We start from the raw sequence: 22,582 nt of genomic DNA, 5'->3' as shown, positions 1-22,582 counted from the left end.
AAGGAAGGGATCTTTAGAGCCGCATTGACCCTCTTGAGGTCTAAAATGGGCCGAAAAGAATCCTCTTTCTTTGGCACCACGAAGTAAATGGAGTAACAACCGTACCCTCGTTCTTCTGGGCGGAACAGGCACCACAGCGCCTAACTCTACCAGACGTGACAGAGTGGTCTCGCACTGCCCTTGCCTTGCGCCTTGAATGACAGGGAGAGACGAGAAGAAATCGGACAGAGGACCGTCGAACTCCAGTGCGTACCCGTCTCGCACTATCTGCAGTACCCACTGGTCTGACGTGATTTGGGGCCCACCTCTGGTAAAACAAGCGTAAGCGAGCCCCCACACGAACCAGAGGCTGGACCCCCAAAACCATCATTGCGACCCACGGGACGTACTGGCCGCTCCAGAAGAGGCAGCTCGCCCCCCCCGGCGGCCCCCACGAAAGGGCTGGGTTCTCTGAAAATAACGACTCCCGGAACCCCCCCGAGGACCTACCCGGCCGATACCGTCTAGCTTCCTGAAAACGGCCTCGCACCGCAGAGCCCCTAGACGCCTTGGGCCGAAGCTCTGGAAGCCGCGGGATCTTAGTATCACCAAGGCCCCTAACCAACTTATCCAATTCGTCTCCAAAAAGCAAAGCGCCCTTAAAGGGAAGTGAACACAACTTTGCCTTGGACGCAGCATCTGCCAGCCAGCCCCGCAACCACAGGGCCCTTCGAGCCGCCACTGCGAGGGTCATGTTCTTCGCCGATGCACGCAACAAATCATATAGCGCATCTGCCAAGAAGGACGAGCCCATCTCCAACTTTGCCAAATCCTGCACTAAGGCGGCTCTATCAACCTGCGGAGCATCTAGCAGCCGCTCAGCCCAGCGGAAACATGCTCGAGCCACCAGACCTCCACAAGACTGAAGCCTGCAAAGCCAGCGCCGATAAATCAAAACTGCGCTTCAGGAATGTCTCCATTTCCTGTCCTGAGGGTCCCGCAGGCAGCCCCTCCATCTACAGGAATTGCAGTAGCCTTAGTCACCGCCGTCACTACGGCATCCACAGTCTGAGGCTTTAAAGAGTCTCTATCTTCCTGCGGAAGGGGATAGAGCTTAGCCATGGCCCGTGCCACCTTACAAGCGCCTCTGGCGAGAGCCATGCCTGCGTTACCATCTCTCTAAGATCCGCATTCATAGGAAAAGTCCGAGATACCCTGCGGATCCCCTTAACCAACGGGTCCTGCTTTTCAGAGGGGAGCCGGATCTACTGCCGGGTCAAACTTGAGCATAGCAGACACCTGCTCAATAAGATCCGCCAATTCCTCCCTGTGAAAAATGCGGACCACCGACGGATCCTCCCCGGGCACTGTCTCTCTATCTGCCCGGACAAGGACCCCTCCTCCTCCTCCAGGGGACTAAAGTCGCCCTCTGACTCTGGAGGAGAAAAACAGTCCAGGTCCTCAGCCCACTCAACACGTGGCCTCTTAGCGCCCAAGCCCCCCCCCCAGACTAAGGGGCTCCGTGCGCGATGGTCCCGCCTGCCAGGGCTTGAAATAAGGACCAAACAAATTCCGGAGGGAAACCCATCCTTCCCGAAACGTCCCCTCCAGAAGCACCAGCCACCGGGCTGCCCTGAGGACCGCTGACTAAATCCGGTATTCTCGGGCCCGAATCCAAGATGGCGGCGGTTCCCGCCAAAACCGGGACCGCCGCTGAACCGCTAGCCGAAGCCCCTGCAACCTCCTGCAAGGCTGGCGCGGGAAGCTCCGCCGCTAACACCGGCGGAGCGGAGGACTGAGGCTTCGGTTCCCCCGCAAAAGCGGCAGGAACCGCCAATCGCATCGACCCCCCGACGCGCGCAAAAACGACAGCGAAGCGGCTTCGAGGCCAGTCTTCCGCGCCAAAAACTCCCCAAAGGTAAAAGAACTGGACTCACCCCAAAGAGTCACTCACAGCCCAACTTGAATGGCTGCCCAGCTCCGGCACTCCGGAGTGCAGCTGCACTGCTCTCCACACTGTCTGGGTCTTTATGAAGGTTTTTTTTTTTTTTCTTTTAACTTTATTGCAGCACAATTTGAGCCCTGCTGCTATTAAATCCCTGGCACTCAAGGCTGCAATATAACAAGTGCAGCCGAGGCACAAAGCTGCCCAAACTGGAGAGCTAGCTCGGGGGAGGGACCCGGCCACCCGGTGTGACACCCCAGGGGGGACAATGGCAGGCCCCACTGGCAACCACCAACCCCCAGCACACAGAGTAGTCCAGGCACAGGGATGTTCCTCAGGAATGAACAATAGACCAGGCTAAAACTCTCCTGATCCCTGACGTCCTACCAGACCGGACAAGCTGCACAGGCTGCCTGTCTACCCTCTGCTGAGACTGAGAAAATACTTGGCTTTTGTGGGATGGGCACAGGTTATATGTACATAGTTGAAGTTAGTGTTCTCAGTCTCCCTCTGCTGGTAGGCGAGCATAACCCACGCGTCTTGACCGGTCTGGAGGGTCGCTGAGGAACTGAGTTTGATTCCCACTTCAGGCACAGGCAGCTCCCTGTGACTCTGGGCAAGTCACTTAACCCTCCATTGCCCCATGTAAGCCGCATTGAGCCTGCCATGAGTGGGGAAGCGCGGGGTACAAATGTAACTAAAAAAAAAAAAAAAAAAGCATCTGGAATACAACCCCTAATTGTATTTCTTTGGCAGACGCTGGTTCTATTGCTTTCCTTTGTAGAAGCATGTCCCACCTCTTCTTGTTGATTTGGCCAGAGAATGCAAATTGAAGATTCAATCTGAGTAGACATAATGGGAGATACCTTGCCCTGACGATGCTGAATATACTCCCATGCTCTGAAAAATATTGTACCTTAATCTGACCCCCAACAAGTAGGGCAAGTCTCAGGTAGGAAGAAGTATAGCAATATCTGAAATCTTTAGTAAAAAAAAAAACCAACAAGACAGTCTGCACTGACCTTTGGCAGACTGTTTAGATTGTCATCTGAATTCTCTGGTGCAGATTTTCAGTCAAATGAAATAAAATGCCTTGGAAACCCAAGTAATTAAATCTGAACTCTACTACTACTACTTAACATTTCTAGAGCGCTACTAGGGTTACGCAGCGCTGTACAAATTAATAACTAAGGACAGTCCCTGCTCAGAAGAGCTTACAATCTAAAGGACGAAATGTCAAGTTGGGGTAGTCTAGATTTCCTGAGTAGAGGTGTTGTGATTAGGTGCCAAAAGCGACATTGAAGAGGTGGGCTTTGAGCAATGATTTGAAGATGGGTAGGGAGGGGGCCTGGCGTATTGGCTCAGGGAGTTTGTTCCAAGCATGGGGTGAGGCGAGGCAGAAAGGGCGGAGCCTAGAGTTGGCAGTGGTGGAGAAGGGTACTGAAAGGAGGGATTTGTCTTCAGAGCGGAGGTTACGGGTAGGGACGTAAGGGGAGATGAGGGTAGAGAGGTAAGGAGGGGCTGCAGATCAAGTGCATTTGTAGGTTAGTAGGAGAGCTTGAACTGTATGTGGTATCTGATCGGAAGCCAGTGAAGTGACTTGAGGAGAGGGGTGATATGAGTATATCGGTCAAGGCAGAAGATAAGACGTGCGGCTGAGTTCTGGATGGACTGAAGGGGGATAGGTGGCTCAGTGGGAGGCCGGTGAGGAGTAGGTTGCAGTAGTCAAGGCGAGAGGTAATGAGAGAGTGGATGAGAGTTCGGGTGGTGTGCTCAGAGAGGAGGGGCGAATTTTGCTAATGTTGTAGAGGAAGAAGCGACAGGTCTTGGCTATCTGCTGGATGTGCGCAGAGAAGGAGAGGGAGGAGTCGAAGATGACACTGAGGTTGCGGGCAGATGAGACGGGGATGATGAGGGTGTTATCAACTGAGATAGATAGTGAAGGGAGAGGAGAGTGGGTTTGGGTGGGAAAACAATAAGTTCAGTCTTGGCCATGTTCAGTTTCAGGTGGCGGTTAGACATCCAGGCAGCAATGTCCGGATAAGTAGGCCGATACTTTGGCCTGGGTTTCCGCAGTGATGTCTGGTGTGGAGAGATACAGCTGGGTGTCGTCAGCATAAAGATGATAGTGGAAACCATGAGATGAGATCAGAGAGCCTAAGGAACAGGTGTAGATTGAAAAAAGGAGGGGCCCAAGGACAGATCCCTGAGGAACTCCAACAGAGAGCGGGATAGGAGAGGAGGACGAACCATGAGAGTGTACTCTGAAGGTACGATGGGAGAGATAGAGGAGAACCAGGAGAGGACAGAGCCCTGGAACCCAAAGCAGGACAGTGTGTCAAGAAGTAGGTTGTGATTGACAGTGTCAAAAGTGGGCGGATAGGTCGAGGAGGATGAGGATGGAGTAGTGACCTTTGGATTTGGCGAGGAACAGGTCATTGCAGACTTTAGATAGTGCCATTTCTGTCGAGTGTAGGGGGCGAAAGCCAGATTGAAGCGGATAGAGAATGGCATGAGAGGAGAGAAAATCAATGCAGCGGCTGTGAACGGCGCGTTCAAGTATCTTGGACAGAAAGGGTAGGAGGGAAATGGGGCGGTAGTTGGAGGGACAGGTAGGGTCAAGAGATGGTTTTTTGAGGAGTGGTGTGACCACAGCATGCTTGAAGGTGTCCGGGACAGTTGCAGTGGAGAGAGAGAGGTTGAGATATGACAGATGGTGGGGGTGATAGTAGGAGCGATGGTGCTAAGTAGGTTGGTGGGGATGGGGTCTGAGGAACAGGTGGTGGATTTCGAGGAGGAGAGGAGATGGGCGGTTTCCTCTTCGGTGATAAGCACCAACTGAACTGAAGTGAACCTTAACGAGTGATTTTAGAATAGATTGACAGATGCCAAAGGTATTTAAGCAGGTTTTGTGAGGGCAGATGTGCAATTCTTGTATATCTAAAGGATGAAGTATACTCAGATCATAGCAGAAAAACTAATCTTTAACGGTATCTGCAATTTTCTTTCATTTGTTTTTTTTTCCTCCAAAAATATCACCTGTACAAAGCATGGGCATTGTCTCCCCCTAAGACTTTCAACCAGGCCAACCTCTAGCAGCAAAGAAATCCTGGAAGGAATTTTGAATGTGTAGTAGGCAAATAAGATGTCTTATTCATCAGCTCGTCTGATTAGAACACTAAGGGGTCCTTTTACTAAGCTATGGCAAAAAGTGGCCTGCGGTAGTGTAGGTGCGTGTTACTGGCATGCGCCAGACCACTTTTTACCGCGTCTGGGGAAAAAGGAGAAATTAGGCCTTACCTGCTAATTTGCTTTCCTTTAGTCCCTCCAGACCGGCCCAGAATGCGACTGATGGGTTGTGCACGCCTTCCAGCAGGTGGAGACTGAGAAAAAAAACTGTGACTCTAGAGAGAGCAATAAGAGCCCTTGCCAACCAGAGAAAGATCCAGTAACTAAGTAACAAAGCAGAAAGAAGCCAAAGAACCTTCTGTGCACCCGAAAGCCTGAGTAGCCACCGGCACCTTGAAAACACAGGGTACGTGCCACAGAAGAAAACAGTGCCCCCATAACCACAGAAATATGGCTTGAAGTGAGAGACCAGAAATTTCTTCCAACTCTGTAATTCATTATATATATTTTTGTAAGAAATCGTAAACAAGCAACACAGCTCCCAAGAAATAACCACAAACTATCACTGAATAAAGCTGAATATCTGAGGGGAGGGATCTGGGCCGGTCCGGAGGGACTAAAGGAAAACAAATTAGCAGGTAAGGCCTAATTTCTCCTTCCTTAGCATCCCTTCAGACCGGCCCAGAATGTGACTGATTACTACTACTACTATTTAGCATTTATATAGCGCTACAAAGCATACGCAGCGCTGCACAAACATAGAAGAAAGACAGTCCCTGCTCAAAGAGCTTACAATCTAATAGACAAAAAAAAAAATAAATAAAGTAAGCAAATCAAATCAATTAATGTGAACGGGAAGGAAGAGAGGAGGGTAGGTGGAGGCGAGTGGTTACAAGTGGTTACGAGTCAAAAGCAATGTTAAAGAGGTGGGCTTTCAGTCTAGATTTAAAGGTGGCCAGGATGGGGCAAGACGTAGGGGCTCAGGAAGTTTATTCCAGGCGTAGGGTGCAGCGAGACAAAAGGCGCGAAGTCTGGAGTTGGCAGTAGTGGAGAAGGGAACGGTGGGAAGTAACAAAGCAGTACAATCATGGGAGGGACCCTAGCAGCCCCGCCGTCAAAACCTGCGCCCCGAATCCAGCTTGCTGACATCTGAATACATCCAAACAATAATGCTTCAAAAAGGAATGCAAAGACCACCAAGTTGCCGCCCTACAAATGTCCTCAGGAGGCACGAGACACCGTTCCGCCCACGAAGTTGCTTGTCCTCTGGTAGAATGCGCCTCAACGCCCTCCGGAACGGATTTTCCAGAAAGAAGGTAAGCTGAAGCAACCATTTCCTTAAGCCATCTGGAAATAGTGGACATAGAAGCTATAAGGATGTAACGCGAACCACCCAGCAAAATAAACAACCGATCGGAACGGCGCAAACCATCGGTAGACTTGACGTAATGCTTCAGAACCCTCTTGACATCCAGACATTTCAGGCGATGCTGCTCCTCCGTTCCAGAAGAAGAACTTAGCACAGGCAGTACCACCGGCTGAGAAACATGAAAACGAGACAACACCTTAGGCGGAAAAGAGGGGACTGGATGCAGGAACACCCGATCCGAGCTGAACTACAAAAATGATGATCTACAAGAAAGAGAAGTGGAATGACGCCTACACCGCAGCATAGCAGAAATGACTCCCACCGAGAAACGTCTCTTAACTAACTTCACCCGCTCAAGAGCCAAGCTGTAAGACAAAATAGACCGGGGTCTGGATGAAGAACCAGCTCCTGCACTAATAAACCTGGAAGGGCTGCAATCCTGAGAGGGGAACCAGCCAACAGATTCCGAAGATCAGCGTACCAGGGACTGAGAGGCCAATCCGGGGCTAACAAAATCATTGTACCCCTGAGCTATTATATTCTAGATCAAACAACCTAAAAGAGACCATGGCAAGAACGCATACAGGAGACCCTCTGGCCATGGTTGAAGCAGCGCCTTGAATCCCTGGACGGTCTCCTCGGCGACTGATGTATGCTGGCACTTCCACGTTGGCCGCTGAGACAAACAGATCTACTGACAGGAGTCCCCAGCGAAGCACGAGACTCTGGAACGCATCGTCACTAAAAGTCCACTCCCTGGTATTCAGAGAGGTGCGACTGAGGAAGTCCGTCTGCACGTGTTCCACCCTTGCCATAAGGACCGCTGACAGATCTAGCAGATGAATCTACATACAACTTAGAAGAAGAAGCGGCTTCTAGCTCCAACTGAAGACTTTTGTTCCTTCTTGGCGATTGAGATAGGCCACCGCAGTGGCATTCTCAGACATGACGCAGACTGACCTGCCTTCTAGGAATGGACAAAAGGCTCCAAACGCCATGCATATTGTCCTTGACTCTAAGAGGTTGATAGAGCTATTTGCCTCCTCCAAAACCCAGAGACTTTGAGCAAATTGTCCCAGACAATGTGCTCCCCAGTCCTTCAGACTGGCATCCGTCATAACCATTGTCCACTGTGGAGCATCCAGCGGCCTTCCCCTGGCAAGATGAAGATAAATAGGTACTGAGAGGGCTTCAAATCGAAGAAGATAAGGAGGAACTGAGAGAGATCCAAAACTAGAATACCCTCCATGGTAGTAGTGGCTGCAATTTTCAGGTTGAAGTTGGAGGAAAGTCGATGTCAGACCTGCTAGTTCTTAAACCAAATACAGCGTTGCTGAGCACGGAACTCGGACCAGGCTCTGCTTAGCGGTCAGACAACCTCGGGTGTCACCTGTGCTGACTGCCGTTCCCCAGAGGTTGAGCCCCTAGGTGCGGGCAGTCTGCAGGGCTTACGAGAAGGAGCAGGAAGCGGGGTAATGAACGTGACAGCCAGACAGGCAGCAGGCAAGAGAGTGAATCCAGGTACAGGCAGAGTCAGTAGGCAGGCAGCAGACACGAGAGTACTGCAGGTACAGGCAGTCAAAAGGTAGACAGCAGACACAAGAGTAATCCAGGTACAGCTACCAGAGGTACTGGGTCAACCATTGAAGGATGAGAAGTCTGTAGGAAAACAGCCCTAACAGCTTCCGCTTTGAGACACAGATGACAGGGAGACTCCAGAAGAGTAACTGGCAACTTCCTCGCAAACTCAAATGCACTTTGCTTCTTTCTTCTCCAAACCAGCAGAGCTGATAAAACAAAGCTGGAAACACTAACAAAAGCAAAGACTAGTAAGAAGGGAGAGTCAACAGAATTAAGCATTACAGGAGAGAGACCTTGACTGGTTTATATGAAGACTATGGAGAATCCAAAGGGCTTTAAAGTCAGTGACATGCAGGAAGGAAGAAGAATTGCAAATCATAAGAAAAGGGGAAGAACTGTGATATCAGAAATGGAAATAGTGCTAACTATGGCCTTGTCCCAGCGCTATAGACTTATGCCTAGATCGTGCCACATGCAAGCGTGTGAAAAGTGGAAAAAAGAAAACATGCCAAATATATGGGAGGAGCACGGGGAGACCATGGACATGGCCTGAGAATGGCAAAGACAAACCAAACTCAGGTATCAATTGAAAGTTATATAAGGAAAAGAGAAAGGGAAATGGGACTTAATATACCGCCTTTCTGTGGATTTTGCAACTACATTCAAAGCGGTTTACATATATACAGGTACTTATTTGTACCTGGGGCACTGGAGGGTTAAGTGATTTGCCCAGAGTCAAAAGGAACTGCAGTGGGAATCGAACCCAGCTCTCCAGGATCAAAAACCGCCGCACTAACCACTAGGCTACTCCTCCACTCCATGGAATACATGGTATAAAGAGCGGAAAGGAAAAAATAAAAACCCCAAAGGGCAGAGCAGCTAGCTGAGGACCCGGGGAACTGGAGTAGACCCTCACTGTAAACCCCTGCACCCAGAGGAGATTTAAGAACTGGTATGAGCGGGTTTGCACTAGTAAGTCTATCGTAAATGTGCGTACCTACCAGACTCACCCTAAACTGAAGCATCAAGGCACAGAATTGCCCCTTTTTGTGGCATTCTATGTTCTGAGTCCGAGAAACTGAATTTCCAGAACAGCCATGCAAGAACAGCTAGAAGATATGGAATCTGCCTACAGAAGGAACTTCTCCCGGTAGCCAACCATTCTGAATCAAACCCATGGACTCAGCGTTCCCAGAAAATTCTTTGATCTGTGAACAATTATCATCTCATAGAAAAGGCATAACAAGGCCTTTATCAAGATAACAGGGTGTGAATCAGACACAGAAATAACCACCAGGTTCGAGAGAACCATGGAACGCACAGAGATAAGAATAAAAAAACCCTCAGCAGTAGAAAAAATAAAGAAGAAGGAGCAGGGATAATATGGCTAGTACCGCAGCCAAACAAATTCCGCAGGACAAAAATACCTGCCTATAACATGTAGAGCGCTGCCCACATCCCGTAACGCTAAAGAAATAATTAGTAATATGGAATTCATCCCTTCAGACGGTGCTACTGGAGAAAATAAGGGCTGAGAAGAAAAAACTCCCAACAATGCAACCGTGAAAGAAACCGGCCGCTCTGCCTTGGCAGGACCTTCTGTAAAAATGGCGGTGTTTCCCGCAGACACTGAAACCGCAGCTGTCAGAGCTTCTCCAGCGACACGAGGAGAAACGCGCGGCATTTCAAAGAGAACCGCCAAATCGGCAGAGCGAGAAGTCTTCCAAAACTAGAAAGAAATGTGGCTCTCTCTCCCAAATTCAGAGTCTCTTCCCCCGAAGAGTCTAAGCCGCTGCAGGACCCATATAGTGACCCAGCCAAGAGCAGGGAGGACTGGGGGGAGGGACCGCAACCAGCACCGCAGGCTGGGATGCAATGAACGAGGGAGACAAGATGGCGGCGGTTCCTGACGAAATCGGAGCCGCCGAGGAGATTTGAGCCTGCCGCTACAGAATCAGCCAAAATGGACCCCCCCCCCCCCCCGCCACTGAAGACGAAGACGACGTCCCTACCCCTTCCCCCAAAGAAGCTACCACAGCAGTGCAGAATTTACAACACCCTGCCACTGACAGACTAAACAGCGGCGGAGCTACTCAGCCATCACTATTAAATTATTTATATTTCTTTAAAGTGGTACACACAGTCCAGCACAGCAGAGGCAAACTGCAGGGAAAATCAAAACGGGAGCTGTAATGCCTGATACTGCAAGGAAACAAAACGATCAGAGCTCTGACCTAATATAGAAAAAACAGAGAAGTACAAGAATGAGACTGAAGGGCTCACCACCTTCCACCCGCTGGAGACTGAGATTACTGGATCTTTCTCTGGCTGGCAAGGGCTCTTATTGGCTCTCTCTAAAGTCACAGTTTTTTTCTCAGTCTCCACCTGCTGGAAGGCGTGCACAACCCATCAGTCACATTCTGGGCCGGTCCGGAGGGACGCTAAGGAAAGGGCTTTTTTTCAATGGGCCGGGAAAAGGGCATGTGGTAAAACTGAAACCAGCGTACGCTTATTTACAGCCTGAGCCCTTAACGCTACTCATTGATCTAGTGGTATATTAAAAGCAGAAAGCCGGCTAAAGAATCGGTAGGGCCGCTGGATGACGGTGGTGTTAAAGGGGCGATCAGGGAAGACAAAACAGTAGCAGAGAAATTAAATGAATTCTTTGCTTCAGTCTTCACCGAGGAGGATTTGGGAGGGATACCGGTGCCGGAAAAGGTATTTGAAGCGGACGAGTCGGAAAGACTAAATGATTTCTCTGAAAACTTGGAGGATGTAATGGGGCAGTTCTGCAAACTAAAAAGTAGTAAATCGCCGGGTCCGGATGGAATTCATCCCAGAGTATTAATAGAGTTGAAAAATGACCTTGTGGAGCTGCTGTTAGTAATATGCAATTTATCCCTAAAATCAGGTGTGGTACCGGAAGATTGGAGGGTGGCCAATGTAACGCCGATTTTTAAAAAGGGTTCCAGAGGAGATCCGGGAAATTACAGACCGGTGAGTCTGACGTCGGTGCCGGGGAAAATGGTGGAGGCTATTATTAAGAATAAAATTACAGAGCACGTACAAAAGCATGGGCTGCTGAGACAAAGTCAGCACGGATTTAGTGAAGGGAAGTCTTGCCTCACAAATCTACTGCATTTTTTCGAGGGGGTGAACAAGCATGTGGACAAAGGGGCGCCGGTGGATATTGTATATCTAGATTTTCAGAAGGAGCTTGACACAGTGCCTCATGAAAGACTCCAAAGGAAACTGGAGAGTCATGGGATCGGAGGCAGTGTATTATTATGGATTAAGAGCTGGTTAAAAGAGGAAGCAGAGAGTAGGGTTGAATGGTCAGTATTCTCGATGGAGAAGGGTAGTTAGTGGGGTCCCTCAGGGGTCTGTGCTGGGACCGCTGCTTTTTAACAATACTGGGCTAATCTCGCTACCTGAGTCCGCTTTTGTAAAAGGGAACACAGACTACAGGCCTGCGGGCAGTGCCCAGCCCCCAGACACTGAAGACACGACGCGTGCCTGTCAGTGAGCGAGATTACCCGGGCGCACTGGGTGCAGTTCTTGAAGCCGCTGGAAGACTTCGATGTCATGGGCGGAAAAATCGCGCCGGCGAGATCAAAACTCGAAATGGCGAAAAAGGCACCGCAAAAATTAGGGGGAAGAAAAACTTCGACCGAGGCCTAAATAGGGCCTACCCCGACGACGAAAGAAAACTTACCGGGGCAAAAACTGGAAGTATGGGAAGGGAGAAGACCATAAAGGTCCCCTTCCGACACCTTTTTTTTTTGAAAGACACAGTCGATAAACGACGCGCGAGGTCAACTTTGGGGCGCGAACGGCGAAACACGACCGTACCGAGCGCGGACAAAAGAAGACTGGCCGGTACGAGCCGGTTCGGGCGGGAAGACGGCCGCGCATGCGAGGTGCGCATCGGCGCATGAGGACTAGCAAAGGACTTTGCTAGAAAGTGTTCCGATTGGAGGGGCTGCCGTGGACGTCACCCCATCAGTGAGAACAAGCAGCCTGCTTGTCCTCGGAGAATTAAATTCGCAGATGACACAAAGTTATCCAGGGTCGTCTCATCGCGGGAGGAGTGTGAAAGATTACAAGAGGACCTCGTGAGACTGGGGGATTGGGCGTCCAAATGGCAGATGAAGTTCAACGTTGACAAGTGCAAAGTGATGCACGTGAGAAGGAGGAACCCGAATTACGGCTATGTCATGCAAGGTTCCGCTTTAGGGGTTACGGACCGAGAAAGGGATCTGGGAGTCATCTTGGATAGAACGTTGAAATCTTCCGCTCAATGTGCTGCGGCAGCTAAGAAGGCGAACAGAATGTTGAGTATTATTAGAAAAGGGATGGAAAACAAGCATGAGGACGTTATAATGCCGTTATATCGCTCCATGGTGCGACCGCACCTGGAGTATTGTGTTCAGTTCTGGTCGCCTCATCTCAAAAAACATATAAAGGCTTTGGAGAAGGTGCAGAGAAGGGCGACGAAAATGATAAAAGGGATGGGACGACTACCTTATGAGGAGAGGTTAAGACGGCTAGGACTCTTTAGCCTGGAGAAAAGGCGGCTGAGGGGTGATATGATAGAGGTCTACAAAATGAGTGGGGTAGAGCGGACAGATGTGAAGCGTTTGTTTACGTTTTCTAACAATAATAGAACTAGGGGACCCAAGATGAAATTAGAATGTGGTAGGTTTAAAACAAATTGGAGAAAGTTTTTCTTTAGTCAGCGTGTGGTTAGACTCTGGAACTCATTGCCGGAGAAGGTAGTGACGGCAGCTAGCCTTGCTGAGTTTAAAGGGGGTCTGGACAGATTCCTGAAGGAAAAGTCCATTGATCGTTATTAAATTCTGGGTTTTTGCCAGGTTCTTGGGCCTGGATTGGCCGCTGTCGGAGACAGAGTGCTGGGCTTGATGGACCTTTGGTCTTTTCCCAGCGTGGCAGTGCTTATGTACTTATATGTACTTATGGTAAGGGCTCATGCGCGGTAACCACAGTCAGTGAGTGCCAACTAATAGAACATTTTGACAGTGTAGGGTATAAGCAAAGATGGAACATATAGATAGTAACATAACAAAGAAGATGACGGCAGAAAAAGACCTGCACGGTCCATCTAGTCTGCCCAACAAGATAAACTCATATGTGCTACTTCTTGTGTATACCTTACCTTGATTTGTATCTCCCATTTTCAGGGCACAGACCGTAGAAGTCTTGCCCAGCACTAGCCCCGCCTCCCAAACACCAGCCCCGCCTCCCAATCTCAGCTAAGCTTCTGAGGATCCATTCCTTCTGAACAGGATTCCTTTATGTTTATCCCACGAGTAAGAAGAGTTAGAAAGTAAGGCATATGTGTTATGCGGTGAGAGTCTACTAGGTACGGATGGGGAGAGGGATCTTGGGGTGATAGTATCTGAGGATCTGAAGGCGATGAAACAGTGTGACAAGGCGGTGGCCGTAGCTAGAAGGTTACTAGGCTGTATAGAGAGAGGTGTGACCAGCAGAAGAAAAGAGGTGTTGATGCCCCTGTACAAGTCGTTGGTGAGGCCCCACCTGGAGTATTGTGTTCAGTTTTGGAGACCGTATCTTGCTAAGGATGTAAAAAGAATTGAAGCGGTGCAAAGAAAAGCTACGAGGATGGTATGGGATTTGCGTTACAAGACGTATGAGGAGAGACTTGCGGACCTGAACATGTATACCCTGGAGGAAAGGAGGAACAGGGGTGATATGATACAGACGTTCAAATATTTGAAAGGTATTAATCCGCAAACGAACCTTTTCCGGAGATGGGAAGGCGGTAGAACGAGAGGGCATGAAATGAGATTGAAGGGGGGCAGACTCAAGAAGAATGTCAGGAAGTATTTTTTCACGGAGAGGGTGGTGGATGCTTGGAATGCCCTCCCGCGGGAGGTGGTGGAGATGAAAACTGTAACGGAATTCAAACATGCGTGGGATAAATATAAAGGAATCCTGTGCAGAAGAAAGGGATCCTCAGGAGCTTAGCCTAGAATGGGTGGCAGAGCTGGTGGTTGGGAGGTGGGGCTAGTGTGGGCAGACATATACGGTCTGTGCTGGGGCTGGTGGTTGGGAGGCGGGACTAGTGCTGGGCAGACTTATACGGTCTGTGCCGGGGCTGGTGGTTGGGCGGCGGGGATAGTGCTGGGCAGACTTATATGGTCTGTGCCAGAGCTGGTGGTTGGGAGGCGGGGATAGGGCTGGCCAGACTTATACGGTCTGTGCACTGAAGAGGACAGTACAAATAAAAAAAGTAGCACATATGAATTTATCTTCTTGGGCAGACTAGATGGACCGTGCAGGTCTTTTTCTGCCGTCATCTACTATGTTACTATTTAAAGAAAGTTGCACATGAGGTCACAGAGATGGATAACATATAGATAGGTAAGAGAGTAAGAAGAGTTAGAAAATAAGGTGACTAATTTAAGAGAGGTGCACATGAGGTCAGAGAGATGGCAGTAATTGTCCTGGAGGACCAGAGAATGGCAGATATGGTCCCTCTCCAGAAAAGTGAATGACAGGTTGGTTAGTCTGAACTCCGTGGTAAGTAAATGAACGGAAATGCTTCCAAAACAGAGGCTAGTGAATTTTCTGCAAACTAATGGATTGTAGGACCTGAGGCAGTATGGTTTAATTAGAGGCAGGTCTTGTCAGACAAATCTGATTAATTTCTTTGACTGGGTTACCAGAGATTTGGATTGAGGGGGAGAGCACTAGATGTGGTATACTTAGATTTTAGTAGAGCCTTTGATACAGTTCTGAATAGATGACTTATAAATTCACTGTGCCCTTGGTATGGGCCCTAAAGGACTAACTAGGGTAGGAACTGATTGAGTGGTAGGCGACAAGAGGGTAGTGGTAATTGGAGCTCACTCTGGGATGCTACCAGTGGTGTGCCACAAGGTTTAGTTCTTGGCCAAGTTGGGGCTTTTTTTTATTTCCTAAGATTTTTGAAAGCGATATTGCTGAAGGGCTATCTGGTAAGGTATCTGCAATAGGGTAGATACCCCCAATGGTGTGGATAACATGAAGAGGGACCTAGTAAAGGTTGAAGAATGGTCCTGAATTTGGCAGTTATGGTTTCTATTTTGCATGATATGATTAGTGAGTGATTCAGGTATTGCATTCATAGTAAAAACATAGCTACAGGAATATTCTGATCCAATGCTGTTTTGCAAGAGGCCACTAGGTAGTTTGTTAATTTATAGACCTCTGGGTCTCTTTCAATAGAAAGAAGCTCAGGAATGAGGGGGCGTAGGATGAAGGTGAAAGGGGACAGACTAAGGAGTAATCTAAGAAAATAGTTCTTCACATAAAGGGTGGTGAACACGTGGAATGCCGCCCCTCCCAGGGGAGATGAAGACTATCTGATTTCACAAAAGCTTGGAATGAGTTTGTAAGTAGTAGTAGTAGTAGATAGTAGATAGCATGGACAGGCAGACTGAATATGACGTAAGTTTAAAGAGAACTGGCCAAAAATAAACCAGATATTCAGCATCAACTGCGGGAGTTAGCCGGTCTAACTCACGCAGTCTGAATATCGGCCCCTATGAATATACATCTAATTTTGGGTCAGTCTCTTGCAGTAGAGGAAAAGGGGCTTCTTTGGCCATCTGTTGAACAAATCCAGGTATGAAATATCTTTATGGAGGAATGTGTTTCTTGTTTATGTTTACTCCAACTCTTTCTATTTTGCCTTTTGCAGGAGCAACAATGCGTTACACAGGTGAAGCTGAAGGGATCCCTGCTGATTTTATTTGGGAGGAGTCAGATTTAAGACTGATGATCTGCAAAATCTCCGACAATAGTCTGTACACAGGCAGAAAGAAGAAAAAGATGGAGGTAGTGAATGTGTCTACTAGAACTCAGATTCATATGATGACAAGAATAAAACGACTGGATTTTGCACAGTTTGCAAACCTTTCTGTATTAGAGACATTTGAGGCACATTGTTAGGTGGAACTTTGTATCCATTACAAGGAACATCCTTACAATAGCCCTTTACAAATTCACTGATCACCATCTTCAAGAAGGCATGAAGCTGTTCAGGCAGAAGCAGTGAAAAGGAAGACATCTGCCACTATTAATAAAACTGAGGTAGAGGTCAACAGTTTCTTGCTTGAGGGAAGGACATGCAAGACCACTTGTGGAATGATATTACATGAAGCAGGTAGCAAAGCATAGAGCTCTGGGTAGGCAAAGGTGATTAAAAGGTTCTATGCTAGCTCTGTGCCAGAGGAATCACAGTGCTGGGAAGCTGAAGATATAAGCACCTTGGCAGAAGCAGAAACTAGAAGCATCTGCACTACTGCTGGCACAGAAGTATGGACTGCGCTGGTGCTTTTACAGTGGAGAAAAGCTGGTGCGATTCTTGTGTTTCAGTATTAGACCTTCATCTGAGCCATCTATGTTGTTAGAATGGTGCTTAAGTGGTAATACTATAGACAGCCACCAGGTATGCTGGTTATTTTAATCATTTACATGCAATCGTGCATACTTCGCAGGTGAGCATTCGCATAGGTGGAGTTGGGACAGGGCCATGCTTATCTATATAAATTATAGAATACTAGTAAAAAAAGGCCTGTTTCTGTAAGAAATGAAACGGGCGTAAGTAAGGTTTTCCTTTGAGTGTGTAGGTTTGACACTGACTGTGTGTGAGAGAGAGTGAATGTGCGAGTGTGTGTGTGTGTGTGTGTGACAGACTGTATGTGTGTGTGTGTGTGTGAGTGAGAGACAGACTGTGACAGTGTGTGTGTGTGTGGGAGAGAGAAAGACAGAATGCCGACTGTGTGTGTGTGTGTCACACACAGAGAGACACAGCGAGGCTGTGTGACAGAGAGAGTGATTCGCTGTGTGTGTGAGATACCAACCCATGAAAAAATTCAGGGAAATATTAAACATTTCATGTCCTTTTCTTTTTCCGCCTCCCTGTTGATTGTATTTGTTTGATTAAATATGCCTTAGTTTTCTAAGAAAAAGTATACACAATGTTCAGCCAAATACATTTCCAAGCATCCTGTATCTGATGTGCAGCAGTTTTAAAACAATTTTTTTTTGAGGTGAAACAGCTCTTTAATCCTAAGCATTCATAGTACTGTTACTGGTACCATATAATGCCATAATAATTAGATATAACAGATGTTTTGACCTTCTTTAGGCTGTAATCTCATACCACAACAGAATTAAATTACACTGAAAGATCAGGGCACAAAATGCAAAACTTGCTCCCCATACCCCATCCTGCAGAAATTTAGTTGAATTAAATCAAAGAAGAAAAAAAGGTTATTGCACATTCATTACTTGGAAGAAACTACATTTGCTGAGTAGAGTTTCCGTTCCAAGTGTTGTTTACATCATCATCATCCTGAGTCCTCAATCTATAAATTTTGCCTTCTTTTTTGAACTCATCTCCATGTTTCTCTGACACTCGTTTCCTGTTTCCCTCTTTGGTTCTGAGGCAATGGATGCCGAAGTTTGAGGATTGTTTTGCTCAGTTCCAGGGTCGTCGTGCCTCCCTTCCTCCCACTGCCAACCCCCCTTAAGAATTTTTGAAGTCTCACTTACCCAGTCGGGGTTACGGTGGACGGCGGTGGCAGCAGCATCGGTAAACGGCGTACAGGCTCGGGCCATCTCTGTCTCTCAGCTCTGGTCCCGCCCTCATTTCCTGTTTCCGCAAGAGCTATGGAAGGTTTGCTTTGCTGCATTAAGCCAATCGGCTTTTGCATATAGTACTCAATTTGATGCTTCAATCCTCTTCAGCCTCATAATGCTCCCAGAGACAAAAGATGTGATACTTCTGTACTTGTAACAGTATTCCTGTTTGTATGTAGGGCCAAGGCAGATGACAAAGATCTGAGAAGCCTTATTGTTTGCCATTCTATGTTTAGAGGTAGAGCAGGAACAGAATCCTAGCTTAATCTGCATCGTGGGCTATTGCTGAAGAAGCAGTAAGAATAAAATCATTTTCTAAATTAAAAATAAATGAAGAAAACACTAACACAATGTTTGACAGAGTGGAAAAAAAACAAAGCTGAGAAACCTGCTATGTGAAGGAAGTGTCATGCATACAACAACTCTGCATTCTGGGAGAGCTGCTCTGGACTGGCACTGTCAAGATGTCATCACCCAACTATGTGGCCAATCATCTATCTCTGTTGACAAACAGGATGCAATTTATTGATATACTTCCTGACAAACAAGCCCCCAGTTAAACCAGAAGATATACCTTGGCCATAATGTAAAATGCACACAGGAGGAGCTGATCTAGGTGTCGATCTTTCATTAGTTCTGTGCAGTGAATTAATGTGTATTCAAAACATGTCCATATCTTCCTTCGCAGCTCACTGGAAACATCAAGCTTCAAACATAAATCCCGCAGACGGACACTTGCCAAATGATATACCTGCAAGGCAAGATAGAAAAACACATTCTTAGTTTAACATACTGTCACACAAAAGTACATTTGCCAACATACCTCTAGAACTTTAATTAAAAACGCTAGCCTGTGCTCAATTTAAAGGAAAATTAGGTTCTTACCATGATAATTTTCTTTCCTTTAGTCATAGCAGATGAAGCCATTACGTATGGGTTGTGTCCATCAACCAGCAGGGGGAGATAGAGAGCACTCAACTTTTCACAGTGCCTCATGGCCAGCTAGCTCCACTGCCTCTTCAGTATTTGAAGCTTCCAAAACAGTATGGCAAACCGCAATGGGAATAACATGAACTTTCCTCACAGCGAACGATGGCCCCTTAACAAGGGCATAAGCTCAACAAAAGGAGGGAATGAACTCATCCTCCTAGAGGGAATAAACTCGTCCTCCACTTTGTATAAACAGAGGGAATACTTGCATCCTCCTGGAGGGAATAAACTCATCCTCCCAAAACATGAACTGGAGAGAATGAACTCATCCTCCTATCACTGTAACAAGAATCCTGAAGACTGTTTTCCGACTCCCCAAGGAAGGAATATAATAACTTCAGGAAACAAGAACAGCACCTAAAATCAGAATCACTGCAATACAGACAATCATACAGGGAGGGCTCATGGCTTCATCTGCTATGACTAAAGGAAAGAAAATTATCACGGTAAGAACCTAATTTTCCCTTCCTTGTCATCAAGCAGATGAAGCCATTGCGTATGGGATGTAAAGCGAATGCTACATACCTGTAGAAGGTATTCTCCGAGGACAGCAGGCTGATTGTTCTCACAGATGGGTGACGTCCACGGCAGCCCCTCCAATCGGAAACTTCACTAGCAAAGGCCTTTGCTAGTCCTCGCGCGCCCATGCGCACCGCGCATGCGCGGCCGTCTTCCCGCCCGAACCGGCTCGTGTTCATCAGTCCCATATGTAGCAAGACAAAGACAAGGGAAGACACAACTCCAAAGGGGAGGCGGGCGGGTTTGTGAGAACAATCAGCCTGCTGTCCTCGGAGAATACCTTCTACAGGTATGTAGCATTCGCTTTCTCCGAGGACAAGCAGGCTGCTTGTTCTCACTGATGGGGTATCCCTAGCCCCCAGGCTCATTCAAAACAACAAACATGGTCAATTGGGCCTCGCAATGGCGAGGACATAACTGAGATTGACCTAACAACTTATACAACTAACTGAGAGTGTAGCCAGGAACAGAATAAACATGGGCCTAGGGGGGTGGAGTTGGATTCTAAACCCCGAACAGATTCTGAAGCACTAACTGCCTGAACCGACTGTCGCGTCGGGTATTCTGCTGCAGGCAGTAATGAGATGTGAATGTGTGGACAGATGACCACGTCGCAGCTTTGCAAATCTCTTCATTAGTGGCTGACTTCAAGTGGGCTACCGACGCTGCCATGGCTCTTATATTATGAGCCGTGACATGACCCTCAAGAGCCAGCCCAGCCTGGGCGTAAGTGAAGGAAATGCAATCTGCTAGCCAATTGGATACGGTGCGTTTCCCCACAGCCACTCCCCTCCTGTTGGGATCAAAAGAAACAAACAATTGGGCGGACTGTCTGTTGGGCTGTGTCCGCTCCAGATAGAAGGCCAATGCTCTATTGCAGTCCAATGTGTGCAGCTGACGTTCAGCAGGGCAGGAATGAGGACGGGGAAAGAATGTTGGCAAGACAATTGACTGGTTCAGATGGAACTCCGACACAACCTTTAGCAAGAACTTAGGGTGAGTGCGGAGGACTACTCTGTTATGATGAAATTTGGTGTAAGGGGCCTGGGCTACCAGGGCCTGAAGCTCACTGACTCTACGAGCTGAAGTAACTGCCACCAAGAAAATGACCTTCCAAGTCAAGTACTTCAGATGGCAGGAGTTCAGTGGTTCAAAAGGAGGTTTCATCAGCTGGGTGAGAACGACATTGAGATCCCATGACACTGTAGGAGGTTTGACGGGGGGGCTTTGACAAAAGCAAACCTCTCATGAAGCGAACAACTAAAGGCTGTCCTGAGATCGGATTACCTTCCACACGGTAATGGTATGCACTAATTGCACTAAGGTGAACCCTTCCAGAGTTGGTCTTGAGACCAGACTCAGACAAGTGCAGAAGGTATTCAAGCAGGGTCTGTGTAGGACAAGAGCGAGGATCTAGGGCCTTGCTGTCACACCAGACGGCAAACCTCCTCCATAGAAAGAAGTAACTCCTCTTAGTGGAATCTTTCCTGGAAGCAAGCAAGATGCGGGAGACACCCTCTGACAGACCCAAAGAGGCAAAGTCTACGCTCTCAACATCCAGGCCGTGAGAGCCAGGGACTGGAGGTTGGGATGCAGAAGCGCACCCTCGTCCTGTGTGATGAGGGTCGGAAAACACTCCACGGTTCTTCGGAGGACAACTCCAGAAGAAGAGGGAACCAGATCTGACGCGGCCAAAAAGGAGCAATCAGAATCATGGTGCCTCGGCCTTGCTTGAGTTTCAACAAAGTCTTCCCCACCAGAGGTATGGGAGGATAAGCATACAGCAGACCCTCCCCCCAGTCCAGGAGGAAGGCATCCGATGCCAGTCTGCCGTGGGCCTGAAGCCTGGAACAGAACTGAGGGACTTTGTGGTTGGCTCGCGATCTACCAAGGGGGTGCCCCATACCTGGAAGATCTGGCGCACTACACGGGAATTGAGCGACCACTCGTGAGGGTGCATAATCCTGCTCAGTCTGTCGGCCAGACTGTTGTTTACGCCTGCCAGATATGTGGCTTGGAGCACCATACCGTGACGGCGAGCCCACAGCCACATGCTGACGGCTTCCTGACACAGGGGGCGAGATCCGGTGCCCCGCTGCTTGTTGACGTAATACATGGCAACCTGGTTGTCTGTCTGAATTTGGATAATTTGGTGGGACAGCCGATCTCTGAAAGCATTCAGAGCGTTCCAGACCGCTCGCAACTCCAGAAGATTGATCTGCAGATCGCGTTCTTGGAGGGACCAGCTTCCCTGGGTGTGAAGCCCATCGACATGAGCTCCCCACCCCAGGAGAGACGCATCCGTAGTCAGCACTTTTTGTGGCTGAGGAATTTGGAAAGGACGTCCCAGAGTCAAATTGGACCAAATCGTCCACCAATACAGGGATTTGAGAAAACTCGTGGACAGGTGGATCACGTCTTCTAGATCCCCAGCAGCCTGAAACCATTGGGAAGCTAGGGTCCATTGGGCAGATCTCATGTGAAGGCGGGCCATGGGAGTCACATGAACTGTGGAGGCCATGTGGCCCAGCAATCTCAACATCTGCCGAGCTGTGATCTGCTGGGACGCTCGCACCCGCGAGACGAGGGACAACAAGTTGTTGGCTCTCGCCTCTGGGAGATAGGCACGAGCCGTCCGAGAATCCAGCAGAGCTCCTATGAATTCGAGTCTCTGTACTGGGAGAAGATGGGACTTTGGATAATTTATCACAAACCCCAGTAGCTCCAGGAGTCGAATAGTCATCTGCATGGACTGTAGAGCTCCTGCCTCGGATATGTTCTTCACCAGCCAATCGTCGAGATAAGGGAACACGTGCACCCCAAGCCTGCGGAGCGCTGCTGCTACCACAGCCAGACACTTTGTGAACACCCTGGGCGCAGAGGCGAGCCCAAAGGGTAGCACACAGTACTGGAAGTGACGTGTGCCCAGCTGAAATCGCAGATACTGTCTGTGAGCTGGCAGTATCGGGATGTGAGTGTAGGCGTCCTTCAAGTCCAGAGAGCATAGCCAATCGTTTTCCTGAATCATGGGGAGAAGGGTGCCCAGGGAAAGCATCCTGAACTTTTCCTTGACCAGATATTTGTTCAGGGCCCTTAGGTCTAAGATGGGACGCATCCCCCCTGTTTTCTTTTCCACAAGGAAGTACCTGGAATAGAATCCCAGCCCTTCTTGCCCGGATGGCACGGGCTCGACCACATTGGCGCTGAGAAGGGCAGACAGTTCCTCTGCAAGTACCTGCTTGTGCTGGAAGCTGTAAGACTGAGCTCCCGGTGGACAATTTGGAGGTTTTGAGGCCAAATTGAGGGTGTATCCTTGCCGGACTATTTGAAGAACCCACTGATCGGAGGTTATGAGAGGCCACCTTTGGTGAAAAACTTTCAACCTCCCTCCGACCGGC

The 22,582-nt window shown here is 48.5% G+C and overlaps 1 protein-coding gene across 1 annotated transcript in view; it reads right to left on the bottom strand.

Moving 5' to 3' along the window:
- RBL1 (RB transcriptional corepressor like 1) overlaps positions 1 to 22,582 on the bottom strand; it is a 389,513-nt gene that overhangs the window by 78,222 nt on the left and 288,709 nt on the right. The window contains 1 exon segment of the mRNA XM_030211607.1: positions 18,250 to 18,426. Coding sequence (XP_030067467.1) covers positions 18,250 to 18,426 — 177 coding nt within the window.

This window comes from Microcaecilia unicolor, chromosome 8 (assembly GCF_901765095.1).
Source record: "Microcaecilia unicolor chromosome 8, aMicUni1.1, whole genome shotgun sequence".
NCBI lineage: Eukaryota > Metazoa > Chordata > Amphibia > Gymnophiona > Siphonopidae > Microcaecilia > Microcaecilia unicolor.
Note: the sequence above shows the minus strand (reverse complement) of the source record. Positions and strands in the feature narration are given on the sequence as shown.